Source organism: Primulina huaijiensis, chromosome 9, assembly GCF_012295235.1.
Source record: "Primulina huaijiensis isolate GDHJ02 chromosome 9, ASM1229523v2, whole genome shotgun sequence".
NCBI lineage: Eukaryota > Viridiplantae > Streptophyta > Magnoliopsida > Lamiales > Gesneriaceae > Primulina > Primulina huaijiensis.
In genome coordinates, this window is record NC_133314.1 from 464,567 (window position 1) to 491,794 (window position 27,228).

The window sequence follows — 27,228 nt, forward strand, 5'->3', positions numbered from 1 at the left end:
TTGGTAAACTTAGTTGAACTCTCAAATTTTCAATAATTAAATTAAATGAAATTAAGATGACCGTACTGCGCCTCACGATATATATTAATATTTGATGAAGTCTTTTTCTTTGGCTGATAATCATCATACTATTTTGACGAGTCAAACAGAACTGTTCCATATAATATGATTATATTTTTATTTTGTCAAATAGTCTGACTCAGCATAGAGTAAGCTTCAGAAAATGACACCTTATTTAATATAATTTAGTTGTTATTGATATTATTATTATATTTATTTTTGACATGTAATTTTTGTTGTTTCTTAAAGTTCATGAATGACATGATGTGCATGTAAACAGTTTTGATACGTTGTATATCTATTTTGTCATCAGTGTGATAACACGTATTTTTTTAGATGTGATGAAACATATTCAAATTATATATATAATAGATGAGTGACATCTCATTAATAAAAATAAAAATAACAACATATATATATATATATATCTTATTTAAATAACGAATTTCTACCAACATTAAACACAGCATCCTCTCAAAATAATCATGAGATGACATTAATATTTGATATTTAATTTGCTCGTGACTTCGAAGTACCATAACTTAGATAATGTTATCCATAACTTCGATTTATTATATTTTATTTTGGAAATAACAATATTTAATTCACAACCAAGAGCTACAAGTATCCTTCGAACTCCACTCCTATTCCACACACTTACGTGTCTTTTGTGCGTGTATTTAGCACACATTTATGGTATTTGATCTCCTGTTAATTTCTTGATTAATTCTCTTGAATTTCCTAGATCCGACAATCATTTTTTTCGATATCGAAATCAAGAATTTAGAACTGAATTACTGATCCCAGTTCAAGAATTTTTGATTCATATTGTTGTTAGCTCAATGGGTGAGGACAAGAAAATACTGTTTGAGAAATATGAAATGGGAAAGCTTTTAGGACAAGGTAATGTTTTAAGACAAGAGCTGCAATAATAATAATGTTTAAAACGTAGCTAGTGCTTTAAAAATAACTATGAGAATTTTTTGTTAGATCGATATCTCACCATTTATATGATTCGAACTCGAAATTTTTCTCCATTATTTTCGATATACACAACATGCAGACGTCTGGATTTCAAAATTTTCACATATGTAACTTATGATTCCATATTTTCTATCACTGACAGGTACATTTGCTAAAGTTTACAACGGAAAAAACCTAACCACCAACGAGTGCGTGGCGATTAAGGTTATCAAGAAAGACGAGGTTATACGAAGTGAAAGAATGATGGAGCAGATCAAGAGGGAGATTTCAGTCATGCGTTTAGTGCGCCACCCAAACATCGCTGAACTCAAAGAAGTAATGGCCACGAAATCCAAGATCTTCATAATCATGGAGTATGTTCGAGGTGGCGAGCTGTTCGCTAAGGTGGCGCGCGGCCGGCTCAAGGAGGATGCGGCCAAGAAGTACTTTCAGCAGCTGATCAGCGCTGTCGATTTCTGCTCCTCGATGAGAATGAGGATCTGAAAATATCCGATTTCGGGTTGTCGGCCTTGTACGAACATCGTTGTAAAGATGGTCTTCTTCACACGCAATGTGGGACGCCGGCGTACATCGCACCGGAGGTTTTGAAGACGAAAGGATACGACGGAGCCAAGACCGATCTATGGTCGTGCGGCGTCATATTATACGTTCTATTGGCGGGTTTTCTTCCATTTCAAGATGAGAATCTTTCTATCATGTATAAGAAGATCTTTCGAGCCGGTTACGAGTTTCCGCCATGGTTTTCTACGGATTCAAAAAGGATTATATCCAAGTTATTGGTTGCGGACCCTGGTAGAAGGATCGGGATCCAAGGTATAATGAGGACGCACTGGTTTAGAAAAGGGTTCACGAGACCTAATGCCTTCTCCATGCAAGAGTCTATCTTCGAAAAATGCGATGAAGAGGAGAAATTTATGCACGAAACGATCAAAAAGTCCCCGTCCTCGCCGGCTTTCCTCAACGCTTTTCAGTTAATTTCCTCGATGTCTACGGGATTAGACCTGTCGAGCATGTTCGAGGACAAGCGGAAGGTGGGGTCAACATTTGCGTCGAGATGTTCGGCCAAGGTTATCATGGGAAAGATGGAGACAGTGGCGAAGAAGCTAGGGTTTAAGGTTGCGAGGGTGAAGGATTTCAAGCTGAGGTTGTTAGGGACAACCGAAGGTCGAAAGGGGCGACTATCTCTAACCGCCGAGGTTTTTAAGGTGGCTCCGGAGGTGACGGTGGTCGAGCTTTCGAAGTCTTTGGGTGACACGTTGGAGTACACTAAGTTTCGTGAAGATGAATTTAGGCCGGCTTTGAAGGACATTGTTTGGACATGGCAAGGTGACCCTTTATTTAGTGAAGAATGTTCTAAGCAATAATTTTCAATTTTTATTTATTTTATTTTTCAAGTAATTATTAATTAACACCCATTTTAGGGTAACAAATTAATGTATTTAAATTAATATGCCTTCCCCTTGAATTGCTGCTATATACGGGATTTTTTTCTTCTTCTTTTGATGTAATGGATTGAGGGTTAATTATAAGTCCACGGCATGATTTGTATATAGTAATGCTTAAATAAATGTAACTCTTTTGACTTTGTAAATTTTAACCACAAACAAGAAGTATATATGCACAACAAATTATATTTATTAAAATAATATATGTTTGTTATAATTAGCTAGTAACTCGTTATGTAAATAGATATAGATCATGTAGTGAGGTCGGTTGTTCGGTCAGGCCCGATGGATTAAGGCCCAAGTGATCGGGCCCAACATTGTCTTGATGGCCCAACGTCATGGAATCAAATACGTCTATTTCGATAATTAGATATCTACGATTTCAGTTAATGTCTAAAATAAAAAGTAATTTCTGACGTAGTGGCTTATCTAATGTTCGTTCCTTCAGTGCTTGCGTCGAAGCGTACATGCATAGTGGGTGACGACATCGGATTGACTGTCCATTCATTACCAAACAAATTACTTTAAATGCGCTTGACTTCTTTCTTTAGTACAGACATGCAGCACACGGTTCCAACGCGGATGTATATCTATATTATATATCGATATAAATAAAAAAAAAATTTAATCATAAATAATTAGATAAAATAATAAAATAAGAACTCGCAAATTTTTTATTTCTTGTCATTGAATTAAACAGTAAGTATATGTAAAACGATTTCACGGATTTATATCAACAAGATGGATTGACTCGGTCAATACCTAAAATGAAAACTAATATTTTTGATATAAAAAGTAATATTTTTGATGGATCGAATCAGATATGATTTTTTTCCTTATAAAATTGACACGTAATACAGTCTCATATGAGTTGTGCGTTAATCATAATATAAGTTAGAATCGAGACTATTAGCTAATGAAAGAGTAGGTCTCTTGTGAGACGGTATCACGACTCTTTATCTGTGAGACGTGTGAACCCTACCGATATTCAAAATAAAATGTAATACTCTTATCATAAAAAGTAATACTTTTTCATAGATGACCCAAATAAGAGACACGTCTCACAAAATAAGACTCGTGAGACCGTCTCACACAAGTTTTTGCCCTAATGAAAAATGGAAAAAATATTGATATTGCAAATAATAAAATTATTTATATATAAATATTATTAAATTAACATGAAACACATTTTTGCCAAAAGTAATGGCATAAATAAAATCCATATATAATATGATATGGAGTTTATTTTGTTAATTCATTTTACAACACAACACATAGCCTAAAATAAATACTTTAAATTGTTTGGTTAATGAGATGAGATAAACATAATATGAGAAAAATTAATAAATTGAAAGACTTGTATAACTCTAATTATTTTAGAACTCGAACAAAATATTAGATGAAATTATATATGATATTAGGAAAAAAAAATCAACGTTTTTATATTTTGCACTAAATGAGGTTCTTTATTATTATTATTATTATTATTATTATTATTATTATTATTATTATTATTGTGAATTGTAGTACCTAATCCATGATATTGTCGGAAAGTCCACCACAATAGTGTTTAAAAACTACAAAAGTCCGACTTTTATTTTACAATCAGTTAGTTATTAGTCATTCTTAATAATTATATTTCATAAAAAATTATATATCTAATTCAAGTGATGGATGTTAATAAAATGATTTCTTCCATTCAAAATGGCATGTTTAATGTACGACGTTGTTAGGGAAAATTGTAATTTTAATTATATCACAGAACTTTTCAAAGTTTGATCTTTCTTCAGTCTGAAACTATTAAATTCATCTTATATGATTTATTTGACATTGATACTATCATGTATGACACATGTTACGCGAATAAACCTCATATATATATATGATTAGTTTTAAGCCAAAAATTTTCTTTGTTCTTTCTAAAAAACTAAATTATAGTCGAAGTAATCTTCTGATTTCACATCTCAAAATAGCATATAATATCGGTCTATTACATATTATACAATTTCTTCGAAAAATATAGAATTCTTATCAGATAAGGTTTCCACCTTAGCCAAAATACAAATACAAATACATATTGTAGAACGTGGACATCTTCGAGAGAACAGATCAATCGTCCGGAGAAATTACTGGAAATTTTCCCCAATAATATATATATATAATTATTAAGCCTTAGATAGAATTAAAAAGACTTGACTTTAGCTTCGAGAATTGTAAAATGTCTAAGTCTATAAATATTAATTATTCCTATTTACTTTCAGATTTTCAATTCATTTGTTCAATATATCCCCAAGAGAAACATTTGAATTGTTCATCTTAGATCTATTCACAAGATCTTCTTGCAAAGAGCTGAGCTCTAGCTGTGGTTACCCTTCAAATCGATACCGAGCCAAATCGATCGATCGATCGAGTCGAGATAATTTCTTGCTTATTGTTATTGATAGAATGGAGAAGGGTAACTTGTTAAATGGGAACTGTTTTATCGACCTCAACGCAAACCCCATGCAGAACCCTAATGAATATTCGGTACGCAATATAATTATAATTGGCAAAAAAATAAAAAGATATATTTTTAAATTTTTTTCATTTGATTTTCGTAATGGGAATGTTAAAAATGTATGAATTTAATTATTTTTTCCATCAGAATTCGGAGTTTGAAGATGATTTTAATGGTGATCATGAGAAAGGATTGTCATTGAAAGATATTGAGGTATGTACTCTCATCATATTATATGCTGCAAATTAAATTATATTTTCTGTTCGTGTAATGTTTTGTATTATGTAATATAATCTCTATATTATGATTAAATTTCTTAATTATTTATTTACTAAGTATGTATATGTATATTGGTTTGTAATATTAATTTCACGCACATAAACTAAAACTGATTCAGGAGTTGAATCGATTAAAATCTGAAAACAAGAAGCTGAATGATATGGTTGCGAATTTCGTCAAAAATCAAAACGATTCGAAGCGAAAGCAAACTAATTCTGAGGAGGAGTTTTCGAGAAAGAGGAAGCTCGACGATTCGAATTTTGTCAAAAAGAAATGTTATAATCATGAAGCTTGTTGCGAAGAATGTTGGCCAAAAGGGATCAGACCAAATGCTTCAAAAAAGGTTTTAGTGAGCGTTGATCCCTCGGACATGAGCCTAGTAAGAATATTTTGATGCTAAATTAAACTTTGTTATATCCAACATTAAAATTTGCATTTGTGGATAATTCTTAAAAACATTTTAAAAAGATATGAGTGAATTTGTTTGATTTATTTTCATTGAGAGCGAGTACACTCGGCATGAACTCGTGATCTTTTATAACTAAAAAAAATGAAATATTTTGCCAGAAATTTCAACTGCATTTTGCAAAATTGGTAACTTTTTTTTACAGGTAGTGAAGGATGGGTATCAATGGAGAAAATATGGGCAAAAGGTGACAAGAGATAATCCATCTCCAAGGGCCTATTATAAGTGCTCTTTTGCCCCCATTTGCTCAGTCAAGAAGAAGGTGAATTTATATAAATTTTTTTTAAATTTATGAAATTACAATCTAATTTAATTTTGTGTGTATTTAGTCATGACATTCAATTTCACTTGAATTTTAATTGAGATATTGCTTTCGGAAATTACTGTGTACTTGTAGGTGCAGAGAAGTGTAGATGATCCATCCCTTCTGGTTGTTACATACGAAGGCAAACACAACCACCACCACCACCACCACCACCACCACTCTTCCTCTCCATCTGAGACAGACGGAGTTTCATCTCCAGGCTCGATTTCTGGCGACTACGCGACAGTCCCTACAGCAAGTCCTGATTTGAGAGATCCTATAATCCACAGTCAAATGCAGAGGGCTATAGTAAATTGTGAGAGCAAGGAAATCCAAGAATTTTTTGTGGATCAAATGGCTTATTCTTTGACAAGAATTCCAGGTTTCACTGCTGCACTTGTTTCAGCAATATCAGGAAGGATATTAGACGAGGAAATACCAGAGCCATGATTAGAAATGTTACAAATTCATGGGTTGGTTTTATAGTAAATGGAATGATTTTTAATTTTGGAATAAAAAATTCATTATGCATATGGCATCTGCTAGTATACATTATGATATCGAATCATGCAAAATATACATTAGTATCCTAATAAAAGAATACAGATTTGAAAGGTAAACAATACAAAAAGGAGTATGTAACAAGGCGAGCGTCCAGATACGTGATATAAACTACCTGAACGTACTCATGCAGATTTTGATACTAAAAGAAATGAAACGGGAATCGAATTTAAAGAGCAAGGCCGCGAAAACGCAGTCACGTTAAATACATATTGTTCACCATTTCATGCAAGGAAAAGACATCCCTGAGAAACATTAAGCGAGACAATTTTTCTTCTAGATGCAATGAAGCTATAACGTAAAGCGTTCCTAAGAAACATACAGCAGGAAAAAGTGAATCTTGAAACCCAGATTAAGATAATCAGACAAAGGATACTACCAGTAGCTTTTTAAGAAACTAGGTGGCCTCAGCACAACTCGGTATCAAACTTGAGAGAGATTCCCATACTGAACAGCTCCTGACAGAGAAGCTTCGCTCCATATGGGACGTTGACCCTCACTACATCTTCCACCGACTCACAGAACCGACAATAGGGACCACGAATCTTCCGGCCACCAAAAACTGGGCGCTGAATTACGTTGGCCACGTTCTTACAGCTGCGGCAGATGTGGATCTGAGAGGAATCACTCAGGGTGAAGAGGCGCTCGTGTAAATTTGCAGCTGCACCATGAGCTAATAGACAGTCGCGTTCCATCTCACCGAATTTTATCCCACCAAATCGCTTCCTATCCGCAACTGGCTGGCGGGTAAGTGGATGGACTGGCCCTGTATTCCTAAATTTCACTTTATCTTCGGCCATGTGAGTGAGGCGCTGGTAGAAAGTTGGGCCCATAAAAATCAGGGAACGAACTGCTTCTCCAGTCCGACCATCATAAACTCTTTCATGCCCCCATCTTGAAAATCCAAGCCTGCAAGTTAAATGTTCTTAGATATATCCAAACATATAAATTGATTAACATAAAATGTTACGTGGGACAGACACCGATTCTCCTACATATCGGATGATACCTATGAAGTTGAGCTGTAATATCTTCAACTGATGGTGTTGAAAATGGGGTGGCATGTTTTAGTGCACCCCCCAGGGCAATCCCCTTGCCCAAGGCGGACTCTAAAAGTTGACCAGGAGTTTGTCGGGAGGGAAATGCGTGAGGATTTATCACAATGTCTGGGACTATTCCTTGTTTCGTAAAAGGGAAGTTTTCTTGCGACTCCAGAAACCCAAGAACACCCTTCTGTCCATGCATACTCGAGAACTTGTCACCAAGACATGGAGAACGAACCTGCACAGTCATCCTTACGCCATAACTACCATGATAATACTAGTGTATAACGAAATTTTAGAGAATGCAAACAAGAACGAAATGGCCAAATAGGTCTGTGACAAATTGGAGTAGCACTAGGTTGTATTCACAAACGTGGAGACATGACAGCAAAAACACATCAAATGCAATCCAATAGTGGCATAATTGTGGCGAATTCTCACCTGTCCTAGAGATACAACGGCAAAGTTCTTTCCATCATCATTAGCAGAAAGAACGACTTTGTGAACCATCCCTCTTTCAGTGTGTCGCAGCTTAATACTGTGATCAACCCCCGATTCAGAATGCTTTCCTATGACTATGTCGCCTGTTTGGAGGTTGGCACCAATGAAGGGAAGGCCATCATCGTCAAGGCTGTCTACCCGTCCAATTTTACTCTGTGTTTTCCCAAAGCTTATACAATCCTCAGGCTTAAGCTTTTTCCCTAATCCTTCGGAGCTCTCAACCTCTGTCTTGTAGCTTCTAATATGTTCAGATCGAAACATTCCACGCTCCAGGGATGAACGATTCATCACAATCGAGTCCTCCTGGTTGTATCCCAGATGGACATTAACAGACACGATCGCGCACTGGCCATTAGAGAACTCGGGGTGTGGGATCATTCCCCTTTGCTGATGAGAATATGATGATTTTCCGAGACAATCAGAAAGCATCGTCCGGAAAAGTGGCCTCTGGGGGTAATACAGCTGATGAGAATTAGTATCAACTCTGGCATTCGGATTTGTCGTAGAAAATCCAATTGCTTGCTGAGAGTGCTTCTCAGACTGGTAGAGAACTCTTTTTGCGTGATCGTGGTTCGTGAAAGGGATAATTCCACAGCTTATCCCTAACAAGAACGAACAATCTAACTCACAGTGTGTATATTTCACAGGTAGCCTAGATTTTTCAGTGGTGAAAAGGTATCTAATTCCCCATGCAGTCTGGCAATCTTCTTCTTCTTCTGGTCCAATTAGTTCTATTATTCCATTATCTAATAGAGTTTGAAATGTATAATCTCCTTTTACTTCTTTAATCTTCTTTAGATTTCGAACAACTAAAAGAGGCCGGAGTATCCTTCCGGAATCAGCAAATATGCGCACTTCACAATGATGCTCATCTCTCTTAATTTCAACCTACAAGAGGACAGAGCATGAAAAGTTTGCTAACAGAACCTGACAAATGAAAGCATGTTGCCAGACAGTCAGCATCACATCAAATGATATCATGCTACAGAAGAAAATGGGGGAAAGAAAGGAAAACGAGTTTCCTTATTTATTAGGACACTACAACCTGCAATTAAAGCAGTAACAACTTTCGATTAAATATAATATATGCAAACATGATATTTGTTTAACTTGAAACACCTCATGTGTGACAGGTACCAATCAGGTAACAGCAACCATAAAAATTAATGCATGGTAAAATAGTCCCGTTTAGCAATCATATTTACTTTATTACGAATTAAGTGAATTAAATGCAAAGAATAAATTGGAATCAAATTTGAAATCACAAACCAAACAAGGCACTGAAGACAATTTTTATCCAAGTTCCTGCATGTAATGAGATTTGCTGACATGTTGTGGCATGCCAATTTCAGCCGATTTTCCACTTAAAGTTTCCAAGGAATACAAAATAAGTATAGAATGTAGATGAACCTGATGAGGCACTTCCATCCTGCGACGTTTACGTCTTAGCTTAACAACAAATGGCGCAGAATTTTCAACCACTCCAACCCAATCTCCATCTAACAAAACCTTTTGCTTCCCTTTGAGCGATGTTGAAGTATCATCAACCAAATTTTCCATTCCACACTGGCGTAATTTTCGAAGAAGACCATCCTTTTCCAATACATTAGTGCTGACAAGACCCAAGCTTGCTAGATTCTTAACTAGTCCACAATTTTCTCCATCAGGTGTAGAAAGGAAGCAAATCTTACCCCAGTGAGATGGGTGGCTGTATCATAATGCAACAAATCATAAGCTATTCTACTATTCTTGTTGAGATATTAAGAAATAGTTAGAATGCTAATGAAAACAAGATTCAAATGATAAGAAAAACACGTGCGCCCCACCTGGCCAAAAGAAAACTAAGAAATGTAGTTTCCCTGTAACAAACTGCACCAACATATGCATGAGAAGCAGTTTTCAAAGCAGAAGAGAATTTGACCAAGGTATTATAAAAAAAATAAAGTCAAAAGCAAACAAGCAACAAGAATAAATTTTGATGTCTCCTTTACAATGCTGCTCCACGCTCATAATGGAGTATACAGGAAAACCCCCAGCACCAATTGAAATCAAACAAAAAGAACACCTGCTTTCTAAAAGGATAAAGTAGGTCAAACATAGTGAAGCAAAGGTAAAACAGGCCATGCTGAAAACAAAGTAACTTTTTCGGATAGTGAAAACAAATCAGAGTATCAGTTTTGGTGGGAAATTGAAACTCAGCCAGAGAAGGAAAAATATGTTGGTTAAGCAACTGCTTCCAACACGACCATTATTAAATTACAATGCATAGAAACAAACAAAAAATCAAAATACACACGCATAAGCAATACAGGATCTTTAACAGGATTCAGTTGCTACAGATGCAGAAAGCATGCCTCCGCAACTCACGTTTTTTGTTTGGGGACTAGCATAATGAATAACCCAATGAAACAAAGCAACACAAGGATCGAGCAGCCAAGAGAGTGACAAAAAATCATTAGCTCTAACACAATAGCATGATGACTGACAAAAGCAAAGCAATTAAGAATCATAAAGAGACATGTTGAAATGTACACCGCCAAAAATGACAACAGTAGATACAATAAAAAGTTGTGTCTGATCAGCATACAAAAACAACAAGAAGACAGCATTTATCTCACTAATTAGGATCCGCTATATTTATTCCCCTACATCATTGTGCTCTTCCCCTACTATATCCTCATCCATATTTAAATGAATTTATCCTATTCTATAGTTATTAACCAGATCTTCGGTCTTCCTCTTTCTCAGTTAATGTGTGTATTTGTTATGGTCCCATATCGCCTAATTGGGGCATTTATTGTGTATGATTGATCAGCATCTCTTGAGAATTTTTTTTTGGAGATCATCGTGGGTAAGCATGTGTGAAAATTTTGAAATGGGCGGTGATAGTTGTCGTGCAGTAACTCTGGTGATTGTAGGAAAAATAGAGAGCAAAGATTTGACTTTGTGATAGCTGTATCTTTTGAAGTTAATTTGGCAAATAGCATGTTTGAAGAAAGTCAGAAAACAGAAAAACTGTGAAGTAAAATAAACCATTAAAGTAGCAATAATTGCAACTCAAGTCACACAAACAAGCCTAATTCAGTTTCCTAAAGAACGCATCAATGTTTTTAGAGTCCAGTCCTAAAATCAGATAAATAAGAATGAAAACTTACGGGTATCTAGCATCACCAGCCCTCCCTGTGTATGAAACCTGCTGGCGTGTTTTCCTCATATCACAAGTTGCTTGCAAAGGATTTGTTCGTCTTAGAGTAGCCACAACACCAGAAATTCTCTCCATCTTCTTGTAAGGATGTGACCAAGCTCCAGTAGAAAAAGCTCTGGAAAGACCATTCGTGATTATTGAAGTATCCAAGTAGTGTTCAATTGACTGTATCTCCCGATCTCCATAAAGATCCCTTTGCATGGCTTTCACCATGCGCCTCTCAGCATGTTTTATGTGAACTCTCAATTCTCTCTCAAGTAGCTCGCTAGCCAACTCCAACCTCTTGTTCCTGAAATCATCCCTGCTGTCAACTTTGTGAAGTCCCATGTAAGCTTCTAACAGACACTTTACCATGTATGCCAGAAACCGAGCCTTCTGCCCCAAGCTTTTGAGGTTAGGGAAGAAATAATTTTTAAAGCATTCTTCCACGGACTCTGTCGGTGGGAATTTGCAACCCTGCATGAGTTTCTTGATGTGATTTACTGCATTGTCTGCCTTACGGAAACCCTCATAATTTTTATCAGCAACATGAATTGATGCAACAAGTACATTTGCAACCCTGCAGTCTTCGATGTCCAGATCTATCAACTTTACAACCTCTAGGTCATTTGAAACACCCAAGGCAAAGAACAGAATCCAGATTGGAACTTCAGTTGCCATAAAGTAAACTGAAAGGATCTTCTCTCCTCCACTGATGTGCTCCACTTTTGGAACTAACTTTACGTGAACTTTTTTTCGTTTGGCAACTGAGCGATATGCAATTGACCAATTTGGATCTTTGGCTATCCACAGTCTTTTTAGACACATTTGCTCCTGTGCAATGAATGTCTGCATAAATGTTGAAAATAATGCATTAGCAATCGAATGAACTTCATTGGTCACAGAAGAACACTTCTAAGTCATCAATAAAATGGGTAACTGGTAAGTAAATGGTGAGAAGTGAAATTATATAAAGCTCGTGAGTTTGTTGCTCTATTACTGGTGTGGCCAGTTTAAAGGGTGAATTGGTGTGGATAAAAGACATTAACTAAGACAAATCTAGACCTACCACAGCATTCTGTTTTTAATTGATACTATAAACTCCAATGTTTGAACTTTACCAACAACTGCAAGGAATATACAGAAAACCACTATAAAATTAAACCCTCACCTTCTCAGCACCCTTGATAATAAAATATCCTCCATGGTCAAATTCACAATCCATTTTCTCAGTTCCTTTCTCATTGCACAAATCTGATTTCACCATTACCGGGAGGCTGCCAAATAGAATGTCACTTTGATGCACACTTAGCACCGTTTTTTCAACTTGTTGTTGTACACCAGTCTTGAACTTGTCACTGCTAGCAAGATTTTCTGTAAAAACCTGAAAAGTTAAAAAATGATAATAAGATAATAAAATATGATACATAAATGTTTTAGGAGGTAGAAAACTCTGGCTGCCTCATCATCTGACGGTAAAATTTTGTGTTTGTTTCAATAACTTGAAAAACTAGGTACAAAATCGACACAGTAAATCATCTGTTTGACAGCTACAACTACTACAGTACTTAAGAATGTAGATCATGCAAAATGTTATATGAAAATTTCAGAAGATGAAACCAAATACAGTAAGAGGAAAACTGAAAAGAATGTAGAATAAAAATGTTAAAAGAAAAAAAAATCTAATACATACTATTAGTTTATCATATAATATCTGTATCTATGCTCATCATCTATCGACCCTGAGAATGCTGGTTCGAACGAAAAAAATTCTCATTATTTATCCACAACCAAAGGTTTTACATAAAATGACAGAGATATCCCACAGAACTAGCACAAGCAACACAATGAAGGAACAATTTTTTAAATCCACTTTTTAGAACTATAACGTGTGTGTAGAGGATAGAATTTGCAGACAATTAGGAAAACTTGAGGAAAAAACATGTTGGTCAAAATTAGCTTTGGGGTGAATGAATGCCAGACAAAAGATAGATTCTCTTACAAATAGAACCTCCAAGATGAACCTGATCACCAGCAGATTGTATGAAGCATTCAACCAACAAAATACAAGAAGCAATGATCAACGAGAAAATAAAAAAAATAATGTGCATAAACCCTAGTCCACAACGTCATCAGAATAAGAAAGACATACTCTAATACATAAACATGGTCCCATTTACAAACCTCAAGACGAGCATCGACTCTGATCTTGGATGAGTACGTCATATTCTGAAGACGTGCATGCCGGGGCAACAAATTCAAATAATCCTTCCCACCATCAGCTGAAAACTTATCGCCAGTCCAAAACATAGGCTTCTCAAGGGTGACCTTTCCAAATTTGAGAGACGCCTGCCTCCAACCATCATCTCTCCTTTTCGATGGATCATACCCAGGCGAGATAACAATCTCACCAATAGAGTCAAACAATTGTTGCATCCCATACTTAACAAAGTCATTATATGAATTAATTTGGTGACTAATTAGCCCATACTGATCAAAAAAGGCGGTCGAAGCCTTCTTACAGAAAGTTTTCAACGACCCTTCATCTAATTCTTGAAAAGAACTGCCAACATCATCATCTTCAGAATCAGAACATACAAAGTCTATATCATCGAAAATATCCATTCTGGTGGTGCCATTGGAAAACTTCTCATTGACGCCACTAGGTCCAGCTTTCGGAAAATCCGATCCACCCATCTGTTTAGAAATAACAACAAAAAAAAAACATAAAAATTGTTAATCCCCGACCTATATAACTCAAATTTTCTTTCAAAATCCACTTAGGTAATCGTTTACAAAGGTTCAGCATTAATGGTCTTCTGCAAAAGGCAATCAAAGAGCTAGGTGAGCAGCTCTAATGGTGATACTTCGCATACAGAAACTAATTAAAATAGAAAAAGCTTTGAAACAAAGCTTAAGCACTTTCATTCACTCATGCTCCAGAAAAATTAATAATCTCCACACACAAAAAAAAAAAACGCCTTCAAAACACATAACAAGCGAAAAAGGTTACATGCAATTCACTTTGCAAACCATTATTCTCAAAAAAAAAAAAAAAAAAACCCAAAACTCACATTTCACAAAGACCCATAAACCTTTGAACGACAACGAAAAACGAAATTACACTATATGAAAAACATGAGATTGAAACCTACTTAAGTCTGACTGTTGGGTAACCAAATATTTCAATTCTGAAGCGTTTTGAAACTTTCCCCCTCTTTTTAGCCACCCGACTTACACACAGTCAAACTATCTTGGCGATGGAAATATTTAGTTAAATAAACGCTGCCCCGGCAAGAGAAGAACCAAGAGACTCGAAATACAAAAAACCCACAAAAAAAACAGAGAAAAGGAAGCGAAAAGGACAGAAATTTTTTACCCGTTCTCTTTTTTACTTGCTGGAGACTAGCAAAAATCTTGGTGCAGAGGCAAGTAAATTAATGTCGAGAATTGCTGCACAAATCAAAGCACTGTCGACTAAGTCCACTGGCTCACGAGTGAGGAGTAGGGTAGAGACTAGATCACAAGAGAGAATTAATTTTCTAAAATAAATAAATAGATATTTTTTTTTTTTGAGAATGAAATAATAAATAAATAGATTTGGACAGAAATATTGCCCACAAACACATTTTCCAATTCAATTGATTAATTTCTAGAATATTTTAATTATTAATCATGATTGAAATTAAAAACCATATATCCTATAATAAGGAAAATTATGAAAATACACATATATAGTGGTAGATAAACATTTTAGCAAATTTGGAATTTCGGAAATAGTATAAATTCACGACAATGGCTATCTACATAATTCACATTTAATTATGTGTCTAGAAAACTTTTTTACAAAAATATATACGGATCAATAAAAGTTAATTTTTTTACAAAATCAAATGTACATTTTTAAAAATAATGAAATAATAACTGAGATAGATATCTCCCTTATTACATAGATTAAGGTATTATTTACGAGCTTATTTTAAGTATTTCTCAACTTTTATATACAATTTCTAAATATTATATTAGTTAAAAGTTTGAAAACACTAAAATAAGTTATTGAAAACACGGTCAAAGTCCAGCTTGAAATCATAGCTATGATGCAGTACATGAACATTGATTTGTAATTATTACGTTGACATTTAACCAAATTAACCAAATCGTATGTAACATAAGATGAATGAATCCATGTTAATTGTGGCTCCAACTCTTTCACAACAAAGAGAACCAACCAACCAACCACCATAGATCTTCCATTAGAATGAACCAACTGATAAAAAAAATACACATATCCTGTCGATGTATGTGTATTAGCGCATATCACTTGTCTTGCGATCGAAATCCCATCAGCTTGAATACACATGACCTCTTTCCAATGGCTCAACTGGCACTGCATACGGCGAATTCCAATCGGCTTCAAAGATTTCTTGAAGTTGAGACACGATTGCGTAGTTATAAGTCCCAAAGCTGACTCCTGCCGTGGTATAGAAGTAATCCCATATTAGATTGCTGGTCCCTATATGGGCTCGAACATCGCTTACCGCATATTTTCCATGGTTGACACGTGTGTAGCCGGGGTATATGTTTCCGGTTGCTGAGCCCTTTCTGATGGCAGGACCAGTTAGATTGTATCCCGGAACAATATAATATTTTATCTCGACTTTTCCAGAACATTTGTTGTATCTTGAAGAAGAGTACATGGTGTTGGTGTAGAGGAGATCTTTTAGGTATGGATCTGTGTTGTTTATGAAATGTGCCCAGTATGCAACTAATAGCTGTACCTTCGCATGCTTCGCGTAGACAACCTAAAACCAAGAACATGGAACACATCTAACACCAGTCTTTTGAGGTCGAACATGGAAACACTAGCCCCAACATAGTGTGGTAACACCGAAGGGATAGGTGCAAATCCAACTAAGGATGATTAAAAAGAAGAATTTAAAATTTTATTTGTAGTTTTTCTAAATATAAATATAAATTTTGCTGAAATATTGAATGAATCCCCTTCCTTGAGTCAAATCCTGGGTCTTCCACTAAAAGGGATGTATAATCTCAGCACTTTGGTGGAGATACCAGGTAAATATGGAAGAAAAAGGAACAAGGGAAATGGGAAAGAAAATGAGCTTTTAAATAACATAATTGCCACTTACATACTGAAAGTTACCTCGGATATTGCAGAAGAGAGGGACGACCAATACACAGTCTGAGCCAAGTATTGTGATTGACCAAGCCAATCCATAGTACTTATTCTAACCGTTCCTCCATTTCCAACAGATTTGATTGTATCCACCCAGGCTTGTTCATCGGTTTGGTACTTATGAAACAAAAGCTGTCAAAATGGAGAGTGGATAAGTACAATGCATGAAATGGACCAGATACAAAGGCTGGCCAATGATTTAAGAAATATTTCGCAAATTTAAAACCTCTGGTGGAGCAAACGAAAGATAACTGAATTGAGGCTCTGGGTTTGAATGGTTTAATCCAGGAGTTCTAACAGTAACATTAAACATATCAGGGTCGGATAACTCGGGATAGCCGATTACGTGCTTGATATCCACAGATTTAGGAAGAGGTGAGCTGAGAAGAAACATTGCAGAATAAATTACATGAACAAGTCAGTAGCAAGTTTTTTTTTACATGCATTATTCCTGATTTGACAATAATGAATACATCATGATAACACTTAAATCAACGTCCAAAATCTGCAAATCATAAGACAATTTCTGGGAAATTATATACATATGATTACGGTCTTTGAAGCCACAAGAAATGAGATTTTTTTCAGAAAATTTTATCGATACTATTATGCTTTGTCATAGAACAAGAAAGGAAAATCATAAATTATTTTTCATGCTTATTTTCCAACATACCTGCACCTCTCTTTCTCATAGAGGAAATGCGACCAACACGGAACTTTTCGAATGGTCTGCCATGTTTTATCCCGCACTAAACTGGTATAAGCTGACGAATTTAGATGGGCTAGTTTCCACAAGTTGTCGAAGTAGCGCTCGACTTTTTTCGCTATATTCGGACAGCCAACAAGATAAACCCCAAGTTCCTTTACCTACATATTATATGATAACCTACATTAACTCAACGATACAGAAACATAATGATTCACATCGTAGCACCTTTAGATATTGTTTGGTGGATATAAGAAAATTTGTTGTGGATGTAAATTTCACGGTACCTGAGTTAGAGATTTCCAGTCATTGTTTGCCGATCCGATATAGATATCTCGACGATCCGAAATCCAGACCTTAGCATGAACTATACCAGATCCCCACCAATCACTAAGTAGTAAAGTTACATTCTTCACGTTTGGTCTTCCTGATGCAAGCATAGTTGGTTCCTGGGTATAATCAGGATAGACTCCTGAGTGCTGTAAAAATCTGAACTGATATTAGTTCACAATGATTGAAGAAAAGTAAAGATTTTTCCTTGACCAAAGAATTTAATAATTGAGAACCCCAAGAAAATTTGCTATAATCTCATTTTCATGCGAAGATGTTTCTACAATCAAAAGCATCATACAGTAAGAACTTCATGAGATAATCACTAGGCTAAATTGCTGCAGAAGATGGTTTTTGCCCATGCATTTTAGTTCAACGCTGAGAACGAAGTATCATAAGAAGCAGAAGATGGTTCAAATACAGGATTGAACATCCAGGAACTAGTTAAAACTTTTAGCGTGTGCTTATGCTGAGAAAGTCGTGTAAAAATATAAAATAAGAAAGTAGTTCTTATGGCTAAAAACAACAAAAAAAATCATAATTGGAGGCTCACGAATCCACTCAGAGACACGCAGGTTAGCTCAACTGGCCAAGATTCAGAATTCATTTCAGGCTTGAGAGTGAATTAAAGGTCGTGACAAGCTTTCTTGAAGACAAAGTCAAGAAGCTTAGAGATATTTCAAACTCATTTGCAAACAAGTAGCCATTAGCTGATATATCCAAGCAAAAAACAAACGATGCAAGTAGGGTAGGCCCTAATTATAAAGATTCATAAAATACCGTGATTCCATCAGAAAGAATACAGAAATGAATATCAGTATTTCCCCCAAAATGTACATCAGCACATACACCTACCGAATATTAATATCACGATCAGCAGCTCTTTCCAAAGCTTTGTAGACCTCAAACCCTTCATTAGCTCCAAATCTCTGCATTTCATCTTTTGAGTATCCATAATCCCCGGAGCGAGGATCCTGCGGATGTGCAATCAACTGCCAGTATTGTGCAATTATGTCCAGGCTCCATGAAGAATTTCCAGCCAACCATCGAAACACGTCAGCTGGTTCAATCAGATGAAACAAAAGTACCAAGGTCACATTTAAATAGTGCCCAAGAAGCAAGGAATCTTTGAAAGGTCCCTATGACCGAGCAGGTGCAAATGCGTGTAAAGGAATTTATAACTCATGTAAGCTCGGTGAGAAACTAACAAAGCAAGGAATTTAATAAATATAATTTCTATAGAACCAATCAAGCACGACTATGCACGATAAGCTTGACTAGCAAATTACTCTGCTTCCATTCTTGCTACCGAAAATGATTTATCAAAGTTACTAAAGGATACTATTGTAACCCATTATAGACCAAATCTATAAACAATTGTGGAGGGTTGGTGTGTAAGTCATTCTTAAAATCTTGTGAAAACTGACTACTCTGCGGTGCTTGTGGACTATCGCTTTTCTGACGAACACTTCCTACCATTATCATAATCCTTCTAACAGCAGTGTGGACTTGGTATACCGGAGAAGCTCTCCAGGGACGCTGAGATATTTTCCATTTCTTATTAGAGTAGCACTTTGTTTCAATTATGCACCGTAATCATTGTAGTTGTTGTTTTACAATTTTACAAACACCTTCCTAAATTAATGAAGCAGGCAGTATCTAAATCAACCCAAAATGTTTTTGCTTTTTAACACAAGTAATTGCAATCTCACAATTTGCACTTGGCAAATATTACTTGCATCAGCTTGAGCATACCAGCTAACTCTTATGTTCTCCAAATCTCAGCTTGGCATAGTCCATTCCAAAAACTCATTTACATGAAGAAACCTTTTCACTATTCAACAATAAAAGTGAAAAGAGCCAAACTAAAAATCAATAAACCAGAAACACCATAGGTTAAAATATCCCTTTTTTTTTTCCTACTGTGTCAAATAAGAAAAGGTACAAAAAGTCAACTTACCACTGGAAAGAACACCAGGCACACGAGAAAGATGGGGCATATCAGTTGGGATTGATTGAACCAGCCATGCCTTGCATTCGCCATTGTCAGAGGAAAAGTGAAGTTCTGCGGTAGAATAGTAGAACCAAACAGGAAGAATGACAAGAAATAGAGGGACTGCTAAATTTTTCATCATTTTCTTGGATCTCCCAATTATGGCTAAAGTCTCGACGTCTCCGAAACATAAATATATTTATGTATATAGTATACAGATGCTTCTTTTTTTCTTGAACTTTGTAAATGGTCGGCGGCTTCAGCTATCCATAACAATGTGCAGATAAATTTCCTCCGTCCCTCGATTCACATACTTCTATTTCTCAGGCCATGATTAAATTTTCGAGTTTTATCTTTGCTTGGAGACTGGAGTTCAATTATAATCCAAATTTTTTTAGAACCATTGCTTACGGCCAATTTACATCAAAATTAATAAAATCTTAAATTTGAAACGATTTTAGACTCAATTATAACAAATAGTTACTCTAATTATACAAAAAAAAATGTATAAATAAAATTTTAGCATCTTTGCTTCAATTTTCATTTCAAACACAATGAAAAAGCACTTCAAAACACTCATTGAAGGAGAAAGTATTTTCTAGGTACCAACCTCACCTTCATCTCTAGAAGATTATGCCATAATTTTTATATATAATGCAATGAAAATATAGTTTAGATTCCAATATGATAAATATGAGCCAATTTTTCTTACATTTCGAAAAGAAAGTAAACGGTCGTGCAGTTTTATGACGAAAACAGTAAAAATTCCATCTTTCGAAACAAATTAATAGTGAACCAAAATCAGAAAATAATTAAGCACGTTCCCTTGCAAAGAAGATGCCAAATCAAGAAAATCAATATGCCAAATATAGTTCTAAAAAAAAATTGACAAATATAATAGCATCTTAAGTCATAACAAATAAAGCCACTTGTATAAGACGCATAGAAACTGAATGTTGATCAAATACAAGGAATATGCCAATAAAGTACATTATATAACTGCAAGGATCATCAGAAGTGGCTGTGATATTCGCAAAATAATCTAGAATCTTGTTCCGCCTAAGAAATATTAATGTCTTCTGATGTTTGAGACTGCAGAGGAATACGAAGTTACTTAAAAAACCGGCCATTCTAACGGAAGGACGCCTGGGGATAGGGCCAGAACATATGCGATCACTTGCAACAGCAATCTACCATGAATTTCACAAATGATAACCGGCAACGTGAAGTCGTGTGAACCTGCAAAGAGAGATGTAGTCAGAAGAGCTAGAGCGATACAGAATAACAATCAAAGAATGGTAAGAGAGGATTAGGATTAGTGGATGAGCGACAGATCTACACATCAAATAATGTGATGGTTTGATGTTATGAAAGCTTATATTCACATAAAAGCAACAAAAGCAAATATCCACCGAGTGATTGAGGTTCCCCATTTTCAATACCAAATCATTCGAAAAACAAGAGAGCACTTGTCGAAATAGAGGAATCATTCATTTGTATTTGAGTTCAAATAGTAGCAAAGACATAGGATGAGGATAGTAGTAGAAGTAAAGAGGACGAAAAGAAGGGATTTATCTTTCCACAAGGATCCTACAGAGATACTGTAAAAGAAAGTTATATCAATATGAAGGGATGAGCCAGGCAATTCAAGTTTATTTTATGTAAAAATCCTCTGAAAGTTCAAATAAGAAAACTACTATCCTCCTCAACATTTAAATCATTCAACTCAGTACCAAATTTATGCAGTCTCTATAAGAGATCAAACCATAGAGAACACTTTATATCTCCCACGTTAAACTCAAATGGTTATGAAAATATGAAATATTGACAATTTTTGACATTTAGCCCTGACTAGAGAACCAATCTCTCCCAAAATTATCTTATGCATAATTAGGCCAGGTGTCCTGTGAGTGTTAAAAGACAATTATTACACCCAGTTCAACATATAATCTCCCGTGTTTTCAGTGCACTCCACTATCAATAATTCCAACACTAGAAATCATGAAATTGAACTTATAAACATCTCATCAATGGTCTTATGATATCCCAAAAGCTACATGTGGAATGACTTAAGTAGTGTTCGCAAATGTTTAAATCATTATGGACTTATTCTTTATAAATTTGCAAAACTTTGTATAGGAAAGTCCATAATAAAATTTTTAAAGCATTTGCAAATACTATCTTAATGATACAAAGTTGGCAAATAAGTAGACACAGATGAGACAATGTATTTAGAAGAATCCTTTTAGTGATTTACTTTAGGGAAATTAATATTTTAAGACCCAAAACTATATTTACAAGCGCGGTGTAAAACACATTTCAATTACAAATGACTAAGGCTATAGATATCATTAATAGTTTTCAATTAGAAAAGTTGTTTCAGCTATTCCACAGAGGGCTAAAAACTTATCAACTATCTCAACCTAAATGCAACAGAAAATTTGCTACCGACACCCTCTCCCTACATTTGCTTGGAAGTATTATGGTGACTCCAAGGGCAGAATCAATTAAAGTTGGCAATCAAGTACTTGAAAAGGGGAGGAGTGTAATCAGCAGACCAATTGTTCAAGGTTTATTCAACTGTCAAGGACAGTGGTGTCTCAATTACCAATATCAGAGTGCATATTAGGTGGCACTTGTAAGTGAACAAAACCACATAAATGCACGAGTTTACAAGGCGTTAACCGATAATAGCCTGAAAAGTAAAACCGTGTAATACATGTCAAACAATTGGAATATTTAAGCGAGCAGTAAAATCCTAACCATTTTAATTGAACTGTTTAAGTAAAAGACCACACATCCCTTCCCAAATTGACCACAAACTTCATGATGAAATAGAGAAAAAAATTTAGCACCTAAACAAAAGATAGAAGTTGCTAACATGAAATCAAAATAAAAACTGTTAGAAGTGGACAGAATATTACACCGACTTGGTAAGAGTTCTGCTTATAACTCGAAATTTTATGGTGGTAGCATGGCTTGTATATCTCTAATCAATACAGTAGAATCTAACATCTCAGGCGCTATGCAAATGTAAATGAAAGAGGTAGCTTCTTTGTAAAGTCACACAACATTTTCTATAATATATAACTCTGAAATCAAACAACTCCAAGTATTTTATCAACAAATGATAAAATTCATAATTGCATGCCTGTAGCCTCGCTGTCAATTAGCATCCTTCGGTGAAATTGGCTTTTTCAAACTTTACGAAAAAACATTTATGCAAACTTTAGACGATATCTAGTGGAGTCAGGTCGGTAAGCCTAAGTCCCTGCTTGGTTGTCTGGGAAGTACACAAAAGTAAGGTTATTGGCTTGTGTGGAGCACTTTGATTTCAGGAAAGTTTGGAATTCATTTTCCCACTGGATCCACTTTGCCACAAAACTCGCCATGCAAAAAATCTAAAAAAAAGAGTTACGGGAAAATATTAACTACTTGCTTCCTTTTCTATCTGCTTCATCATATCATTGATTGTGTTACATATCCTTGTCGTCTTTTTTTTTTTTTTTTTTTTTTTTTTTTGTAGTTAGGGGAGAAGGTTATTAAACTTGGCTCTTGAACTCGAGACATCTTCCCAAACTTAGGACCTTAGTGTAAAACGAGCTACGAGTCATCAGTTCCCTGTTTTCTATTTAAAAAAATTAAAATTATAATCAACAAAAAAGCCATGCAGACTAATTAACATCTACTTGTATTGATGAACTTACATACAAAAAATAACCATGTATAACATTCTTTCAAATTCTTTAATTGACTTATAATGGTGATTTCTAATTTAAATATCACATTAATAAGTATGCAAATAATATCACTAAATTCTTTTCGATCATAATTAATAATACAACTTGTATGTTAATTTTTTTAACAGAGTACAAGTACAAATTTGCAGATAAGTTCTTCTGAGATTCAAGAGAATTTAAATAAACATCAGATAAATAATGGTATACGTAGATGGTAAATAAGCATGGCCAAATATGCCTAGAGAACATTTTGAACTTACAAAAATAATATACACAAGTGATTCATAAAAACCAACCAAACATAGAAGAAAGTCTAATAATTCTTTAGTTTTCTTTTACTTCACCGTAGAACTTCAGCAGATACCAAACAAAGAATCAAGTTTCTTTTTCATTTTCAGGGATCACACAACCCACAATTTGTGAAAGAAAACTATAAAACCAAGAAACGTTTCTCGCATGACAGTGAAATCACATGTCAAAAGATAACATTTATGAGCAAAATCAAACAAAACTGCAGAAGAAAAAACACAAGTCTACCAGAGGATCAATCTAGAGTTTACGACTCGTCCTCGGGATCCTCAGATTGAAACTGTAAAGGTCCTTTTGTAACATTATTATCACCAAGAAGTTCACGTGATGCTTTCTCAAGGAATTCCTGAGCTTCAGAACGAACAGATTGTTTCTCCGGTGCCTGATATTTTCTCTTCTTTTGAATATTTCTCTCCAAATAGTTAATCCTTCGGCTCTCCCCCTGAATTACTTCCCTCATACTCTGCTTCTGCTCTGCAAAATCGATTTATTGCACAAAAGACAACTATACATGAATGTTACATTTCTATAAAAACAAAATCATATACCTCGAGAAAGATCAGGCAATGAATGATCAATAAAGCGGGCAGCTGCTTGGGGATTAATGGTTGTTGAAGGTCGAAGAGGCGCTGTAAAAACAAGCGACAGTTGGACAACGATAGTAAAGCCATTTTCACAGATAACATTAGCCATCGTAATACCAAAATGGCAGATATAGTGCACACGAAAGTGCCAATTTCACTGTACATAAATATGACTTGAAAAATAATTTTCAAGACAATATACCATACAATCTAACTTTCACATTCACATGAAGGAAATAAAGGTGTCAAGAATTGATGGAAGCAGTTCCCATTGACTTCTTAGATGAGTAGTAACTAATACCATGATCATTTAGAGTGCAATAGGCGCAAAGCGCAAGGTGATGTGTGACAACGAAGAGAAACACAAAAATACATAACATTTTAAAATATCAGTATAAGGAGAAAATTCTATTATATGGCATCCAAACTATACTTACAAAAAATCAGGCATATAAATAAATTTTTTATTAGTTTGTATAATATTCCTTCTTATGTACAACATTAATTCTCAAATATTCATTTCACTTCATTTTTCTATTTAAATTTATATTTTCACTTATATTATAAGAACTCCAAGTTGAGTGTTAATTGCTATCAATATGCTTATCTAACAAGGTAAACCACGAATCATGATGTATGGAATCCAAAAAAATATTAGTGGTAGATCGATGAAAATGTCTGATTCAAATAAAATTTTGCATGCATGATACGTGTAAACAGCTATACGACACTCTAATTAATCTCTTGGGCGATGTCGATGATAGTCAGGAATAAAAAAAATACAAAAGTCATGAGTGACAAATTGAAAAACATAAAACTACTCTAGTTTTTTAAATACAGATGCTACTCCACATTTTCTTCAAGACATTTTCATTCAAGAAGCTTATTCTCGCACAATTCTTGCATATTCCATGTTAGGTTGTTAGCTTTTCTTTCTAAGATTCTCACACATTCACATAGGGGAGGTATATTTGCAGGAGTTTTGAATGATTGTGGTGGGTTCCCTTTTTCTCTTGGTTATGGAGTTTTAAAGCTTTTTAAGCCACATCTGGCTGTGCCCTGCACCTAGTTGTGTCAGGCCCTTGTCTTTGCATTGATAACTATGATCGATACCATAAGCAATTATGCTTGAAAAAGGTAACATGGTTATTTGTACATTACAAAAGCCTTAATTATATGTTTTCAAAACAACAATACAACGAAAGGAAAAATGTGAGCAGAGTTCTACCTAATGTCTTAATGTTTGAGAATGAAAGGAAGTTTATGTATACCTTTGTTCAAGTCCATGCACTGCTTCAATTTCTCCTCATACAAGCTCAATCTCTCCTAAATTCATTGCAAACAGGAAAAAATAAACAAAGATAAATAACAATACCAACTTCGCATCCGATAAGACCAATACTAGAAATAGTGTGCATTAAAAAATCAAAAAATCATACACAAAAGAAACAATTAAGAAAACCACCACTAATTTTTTTAATAAATTAATTTGGAATTTTGCAAATCCACATGTGTGACTACAAGAAAAATAATAAATAAGAAAAACAAGCACTCCAACTGGAAGACCTGTAATAATTTATCTGAGTCAATAGGTCATCAAGAATGCAAGAAGTAATTGAACTTTTTCCATCCCATCCCTGAGAGACTGATAACAGATAACATGAATGGCTAACGCATTAATCATCTATGGAGGAACAAGAACCCTTCCAAACCTCATAGGGAACTATTTAACATGCAATGGCTATCAGAACTAAAGAGCTCGTGTAACCAACAAGAAAAATTATAATAAAGACTAAGGAAACGATTATAACATACAACTACATGAAGAAACGAAAAGAAACATATTTATCTACTAAGCATATGATGAAAAACATCAAATCAGGGAGTTTCATCAAATTAAACACCATGACCACAAAAGACAAAAAGGTTGAGTGTATGGGAGGAGGAGTTCAACATTGGCTGCGATAAAAAGAAACATACAAATTCTCTTTTGATAGAATGATCATCTGGGTCCACGCCCTTGCACCTCAACCTCACTGTAAACCACACCAATCAAAAAATAATAATTAGAGAATCGCTTTCAATAACTCTCATTGTAATACAAAAAATAGGATATAAAAAAAATTGAAACTTCACATCAACGATGCATGCTTAATCTTTGAACAAACATGAATGAAATGGCGAAACATGATCTGCATACAAGCAAAGAGGGTGGTGTTGGCTTTGGCAATCATCAAAAGGACATTTGCTCTTTCGAGATGCTCTAAATGGGAAAGGGTTTCTGTATCGCAGTAGGACAGGAACTCTTCCAGATTCGCTTCCACATCTTCAACGTTTCTTGATGTTCTCCTCACAGCCTCCATAACTGATTCGGGTATCACGTTATGGCTACCCCCACTGCTGCTACCACCGCTGTCCATCGTTCTCTTTCTATTCTTGCGACTAAATTCGAGTTCTTTTTCCTGAGGGTGTCTTCGAAAAATGGTACGAAGAATTCGGAGAACAAAATCCGTCGATTAGCACAACAAAAAAGTTATCTATACAACTACTGCATATGTAAAACCTTCGATTTCCTCTTTCAGAAAATAATTTTAAGATCCGTTTGAAATGAGATATTTAAAATGATGGATTTAATTTATATATACTATATTTGATTATCTGGATAAATTTTAAATATGCATTTATTAATCAGACAAATTTAATAAAATTGTTAAAATAGTTTTAAAATAAAACTAAGATATATGTTATTTTAAATCCAATTTTTAAATTATTTGAATAAAATTCATTTATCTATTAAATACATTCATCCAAAATAAATAAATAAATAAAAACAAAAAACAGAAAGTATTAAAAAAATGTGTCGAATAATTTCGCTATTAAAATTTTGTGGACATGAGGTTACGTAATCGGAAATGCTTGAAAAAACATTTTCCACATTTCACGCATCAAATATAACTCTACAACAACAATATAGAGTGTGTGAATTTGAGAGATATTCTGAACTTTTCGTCTGTCTTCTTGTGACGGAAAAGAACAACGAGCTGTTAA

The 27,228-nt window shown here is 34.9% G+C and overlaps 4 protein-coding genes and 1 pseudogene across 8 annotated transcripts; 2 read left to right on the forward strand and 3 right to left on the reverse strand.

Annotated features, from left to right (window-relative positions):
- Positions 1 to 716: 716 nt before the first annotated feature.
- On the forward strand, positions 717 to 2,564 carry LOC140984972 (CBL-interacting serine/threonine-protein kinase 5-like; annotated as a pseudogene).
- A 2,194-nt stretch (positions 2,565 to 4,758) lies between these two features.
- Positions 4,759 to 6,568, forward strand: LOC140983767 (probable WRKY transcription factor 40). 2 transcript variants are annotated; one of them, XM_073450897.1, is made up of 5 exons: positions 4,759 to 5,015; positions 5,134 to 5,199; positions 5,384 to 5,644; positions 5,877 to 5,993; positions 6,129 to 6,568. In XM_073450897.1, the coding sequence occupies exons 1-5, from the start codon at positions 4,935 to 4,937 to the stop codon at positions 6,483 to 6,485; spliced, it is 882 nt and encodes a 293-aa protein (XP_073306998.1). In that variant the 5' UTR covers positions 4,759 to 4,934; the 3' UTR covers positions 6,486 to 6,568. The 2 variants fall into 2 exon arrangements, with proteins under 2 accessions (XP_073306998.1, XP_073306999.1); XM_073450898.1 differs by lacking the exon at positions 5,384 to 5,644.
- Positions 6,569 to 6,739: 171 nt separating this feature from the next.
- On the reverse strand, positions 6,740 to 14,864 carry LOC140983766 (DNA-directed RNA polymerases IV and V subunit 2-like). 2 transcript variants are annotated; one of them, XM_073450896.1, is made up of 8 exons: positions 14,704 to 14,864; positions 13,509 to 14,021; positions 12,496 to 12,708; positions 11,296 to 12,173; positions 9,551 to 9,848; positions 8,081 to 9,028; positions 7,606 to 7,877; positions 6,740 to 7,505 (listed from the first exon to the last, which is right to left on the reverse strand). In XM_073450896.1, exons 2-8 carry the CDS (start codon positions 14,019 to 14,021, stop codon positions 7,004 to 7,006), a joined length of 3,624 nt encoding a protein of 1,207 aa, XP_073306997.1. In that variant the 5' UTR covers positions 14,704 to 14,864; the 3' UTR covers positions 6,740 to 7,003. The 2 variants fall into 2 exon arrangements, with proteins under 2 accessions (XP_073306997.1, XP_073306996.1); XM_073450895.1 differs by lacking the exon at positions 14,704 to 14,864 and adding an exon at positions 14,480 to 14,679.
- A 573-nt stretch (positions 14,865 to 15,437) lies between these two features.
- Positions 15,438 to 20,046, reverse strand: LOC140984403 (uncharacterized). Its single transcript, XM_073451799.1, has 7 exons — positions 19,515 to 20,046; positions 18,410 to 18,614; positions 17,512 to 17,713; positions 17,192 to 17,385; positions 16,745 to 16,898; positions 16,486 to 16,650; positions 15,438 to 16,126 (listed from the first exon to the last, which is right to left on the reverse strand). The coding sequence occupies exons 1-7, from the start codon at positions 19,687 to 19,689 to the stop codon at positions 15,668 to 15,670; spliced, it is 1,554 nt and encodes a 517-aa protein (XP_073307900.1). The 5' UTR covers positions 19,690 to 20,046; the 3' UTR covers positions 15,438 to 15,667.
- A 446-nt stretch (positions 20,047 to 20,492) lies between these two features.
- On the reverse strand, positions 20,493 to 26,770 carry LOC140984404 (uncharacterized). Of its 3 annotated transcripts, none has more exons than XR_012176612.1 (6): positions 26,381 to 26,770; positions 26,161 to 26,216; positions 25,452 to 25,506; positions 24,145 to 24,225; positions 23,825 to 24,065; positions 20,493 to 20,786 (listed from the first exon to the last, which is right to left on the reverse strand). XR_012176612.1 is itself a non-coding variant. In XM_073451800.1 (6 exons), exons 1-5 carry the CDS (start codon positions 26,598 to 26,600, stop codon positions 23,844 to 23,846), a joined length of 639 nt encoding a protein of 212 aa, XP_073307901.1. In that variant the 5' UTR covers positions 26,601 to 26,767; the 3' UTR covers positions 20,493 to 20,786; positions 23,825 to 23,843. The 3 variants fall into 3 exon arrangements, 2 of the variants coding, with proteins under 2 accessions (XP_073307901.1, XP_073307902.1); XM_073451800.1 differs by having other exon boundaries at positions 23,825 to 24,070; positions 26,381 to 26,767; XM_073451801.1 differs by lacking the exon at positions 25,452 to 25,506.
- Between the last annotated feature and the right edge of the window lie 458 nt (positions 26,771 to 27,228).

Bases quoted from the DNA above. Each gene is read 5' to 3' on its own strand.
- LOC140983767 (XM_073450897.1), top strand. From the start codon at position 4,935: ATGGAGAAGGGTAACTTGTTAAATGGGAACTGTTTTATCGACCTCAAC. The intron at 5,016-5,133 runs GTACGCAATATA...TTTTTCCATCAG, and splicing joins AGAACCCTAATGAATATTCG to AATTCGGAGTTTGAAGATGA. The intron at 5,645-5,876 runs GTAAGAATATTT...TTTTTTTTACAG, and splicing joins ATCCCTCGGACATGAGCCTA to GTAGTGAAGGATGGGTATCA.
- LOC140983766 (XM_073450896.1), bottom strand. From the start codon at position 14,021: ATGGGTGGATCGGATTTTCCGAAAGCTGGACCTAGTGGCGTCAATGAG. The intron at 7,878-8,080 runs GTGAGAATTCGC...ATGACTGTGCAG, and splicing joins CCGTTGTATCTCTAGGACAG to GTTCGTTCTCCATGTCTTGG. The intron at 7,506-7,605 runs GTATCATCCGAT...TTTAACTTGCAG, and splicing joins ATTACAGCTCAACTTCATAG to GCTTGGATTTTCAAGATGGG.
- LOC140984403 (XM_073451799.1), bottom strand. From the start codon at position 19,689: ATGATGAAAAATTTAGCAGTCCCTCTATTTCTTGTCATTCTTCCTGTT. The intron at 18,615-19,514 runs GTAAGTTGACTT...TGATTGAACCAG, and splicing joins GCCTGGTGTTCTTTCCAGTG to CTGACGTGTTTCGATGGTTG. The intron at 17,714-18,409 runs GTAGGTGTATGT...ATATCAGTTCAG, and splicing joins GATCGTGATATTAATATTCG to ATTTTTACAGCACTCAGGAG.
- LOC140984404 (XM_073451800.1), bottom strand. From the start codon at position 26,600: ATGGACAGCGGTGGTAGCAGCAGTGGGGGTAGCCATAACGTGATACCC. The intron at 24,226-25,451 runs GTATACATAAAC...TTGTTTTTACAG, and splicing joins GTGCATGGACTTGAACAAAG to CGCCTCTTCGACCTTCAACA. The intron at 24,071-24,144 runs GTATATGATTTT...TCGATTTTGCAG, and splicing joins ATTGCCTGATCTTTCTCGAG to AGCAGAAGCAGAGTATGAGG.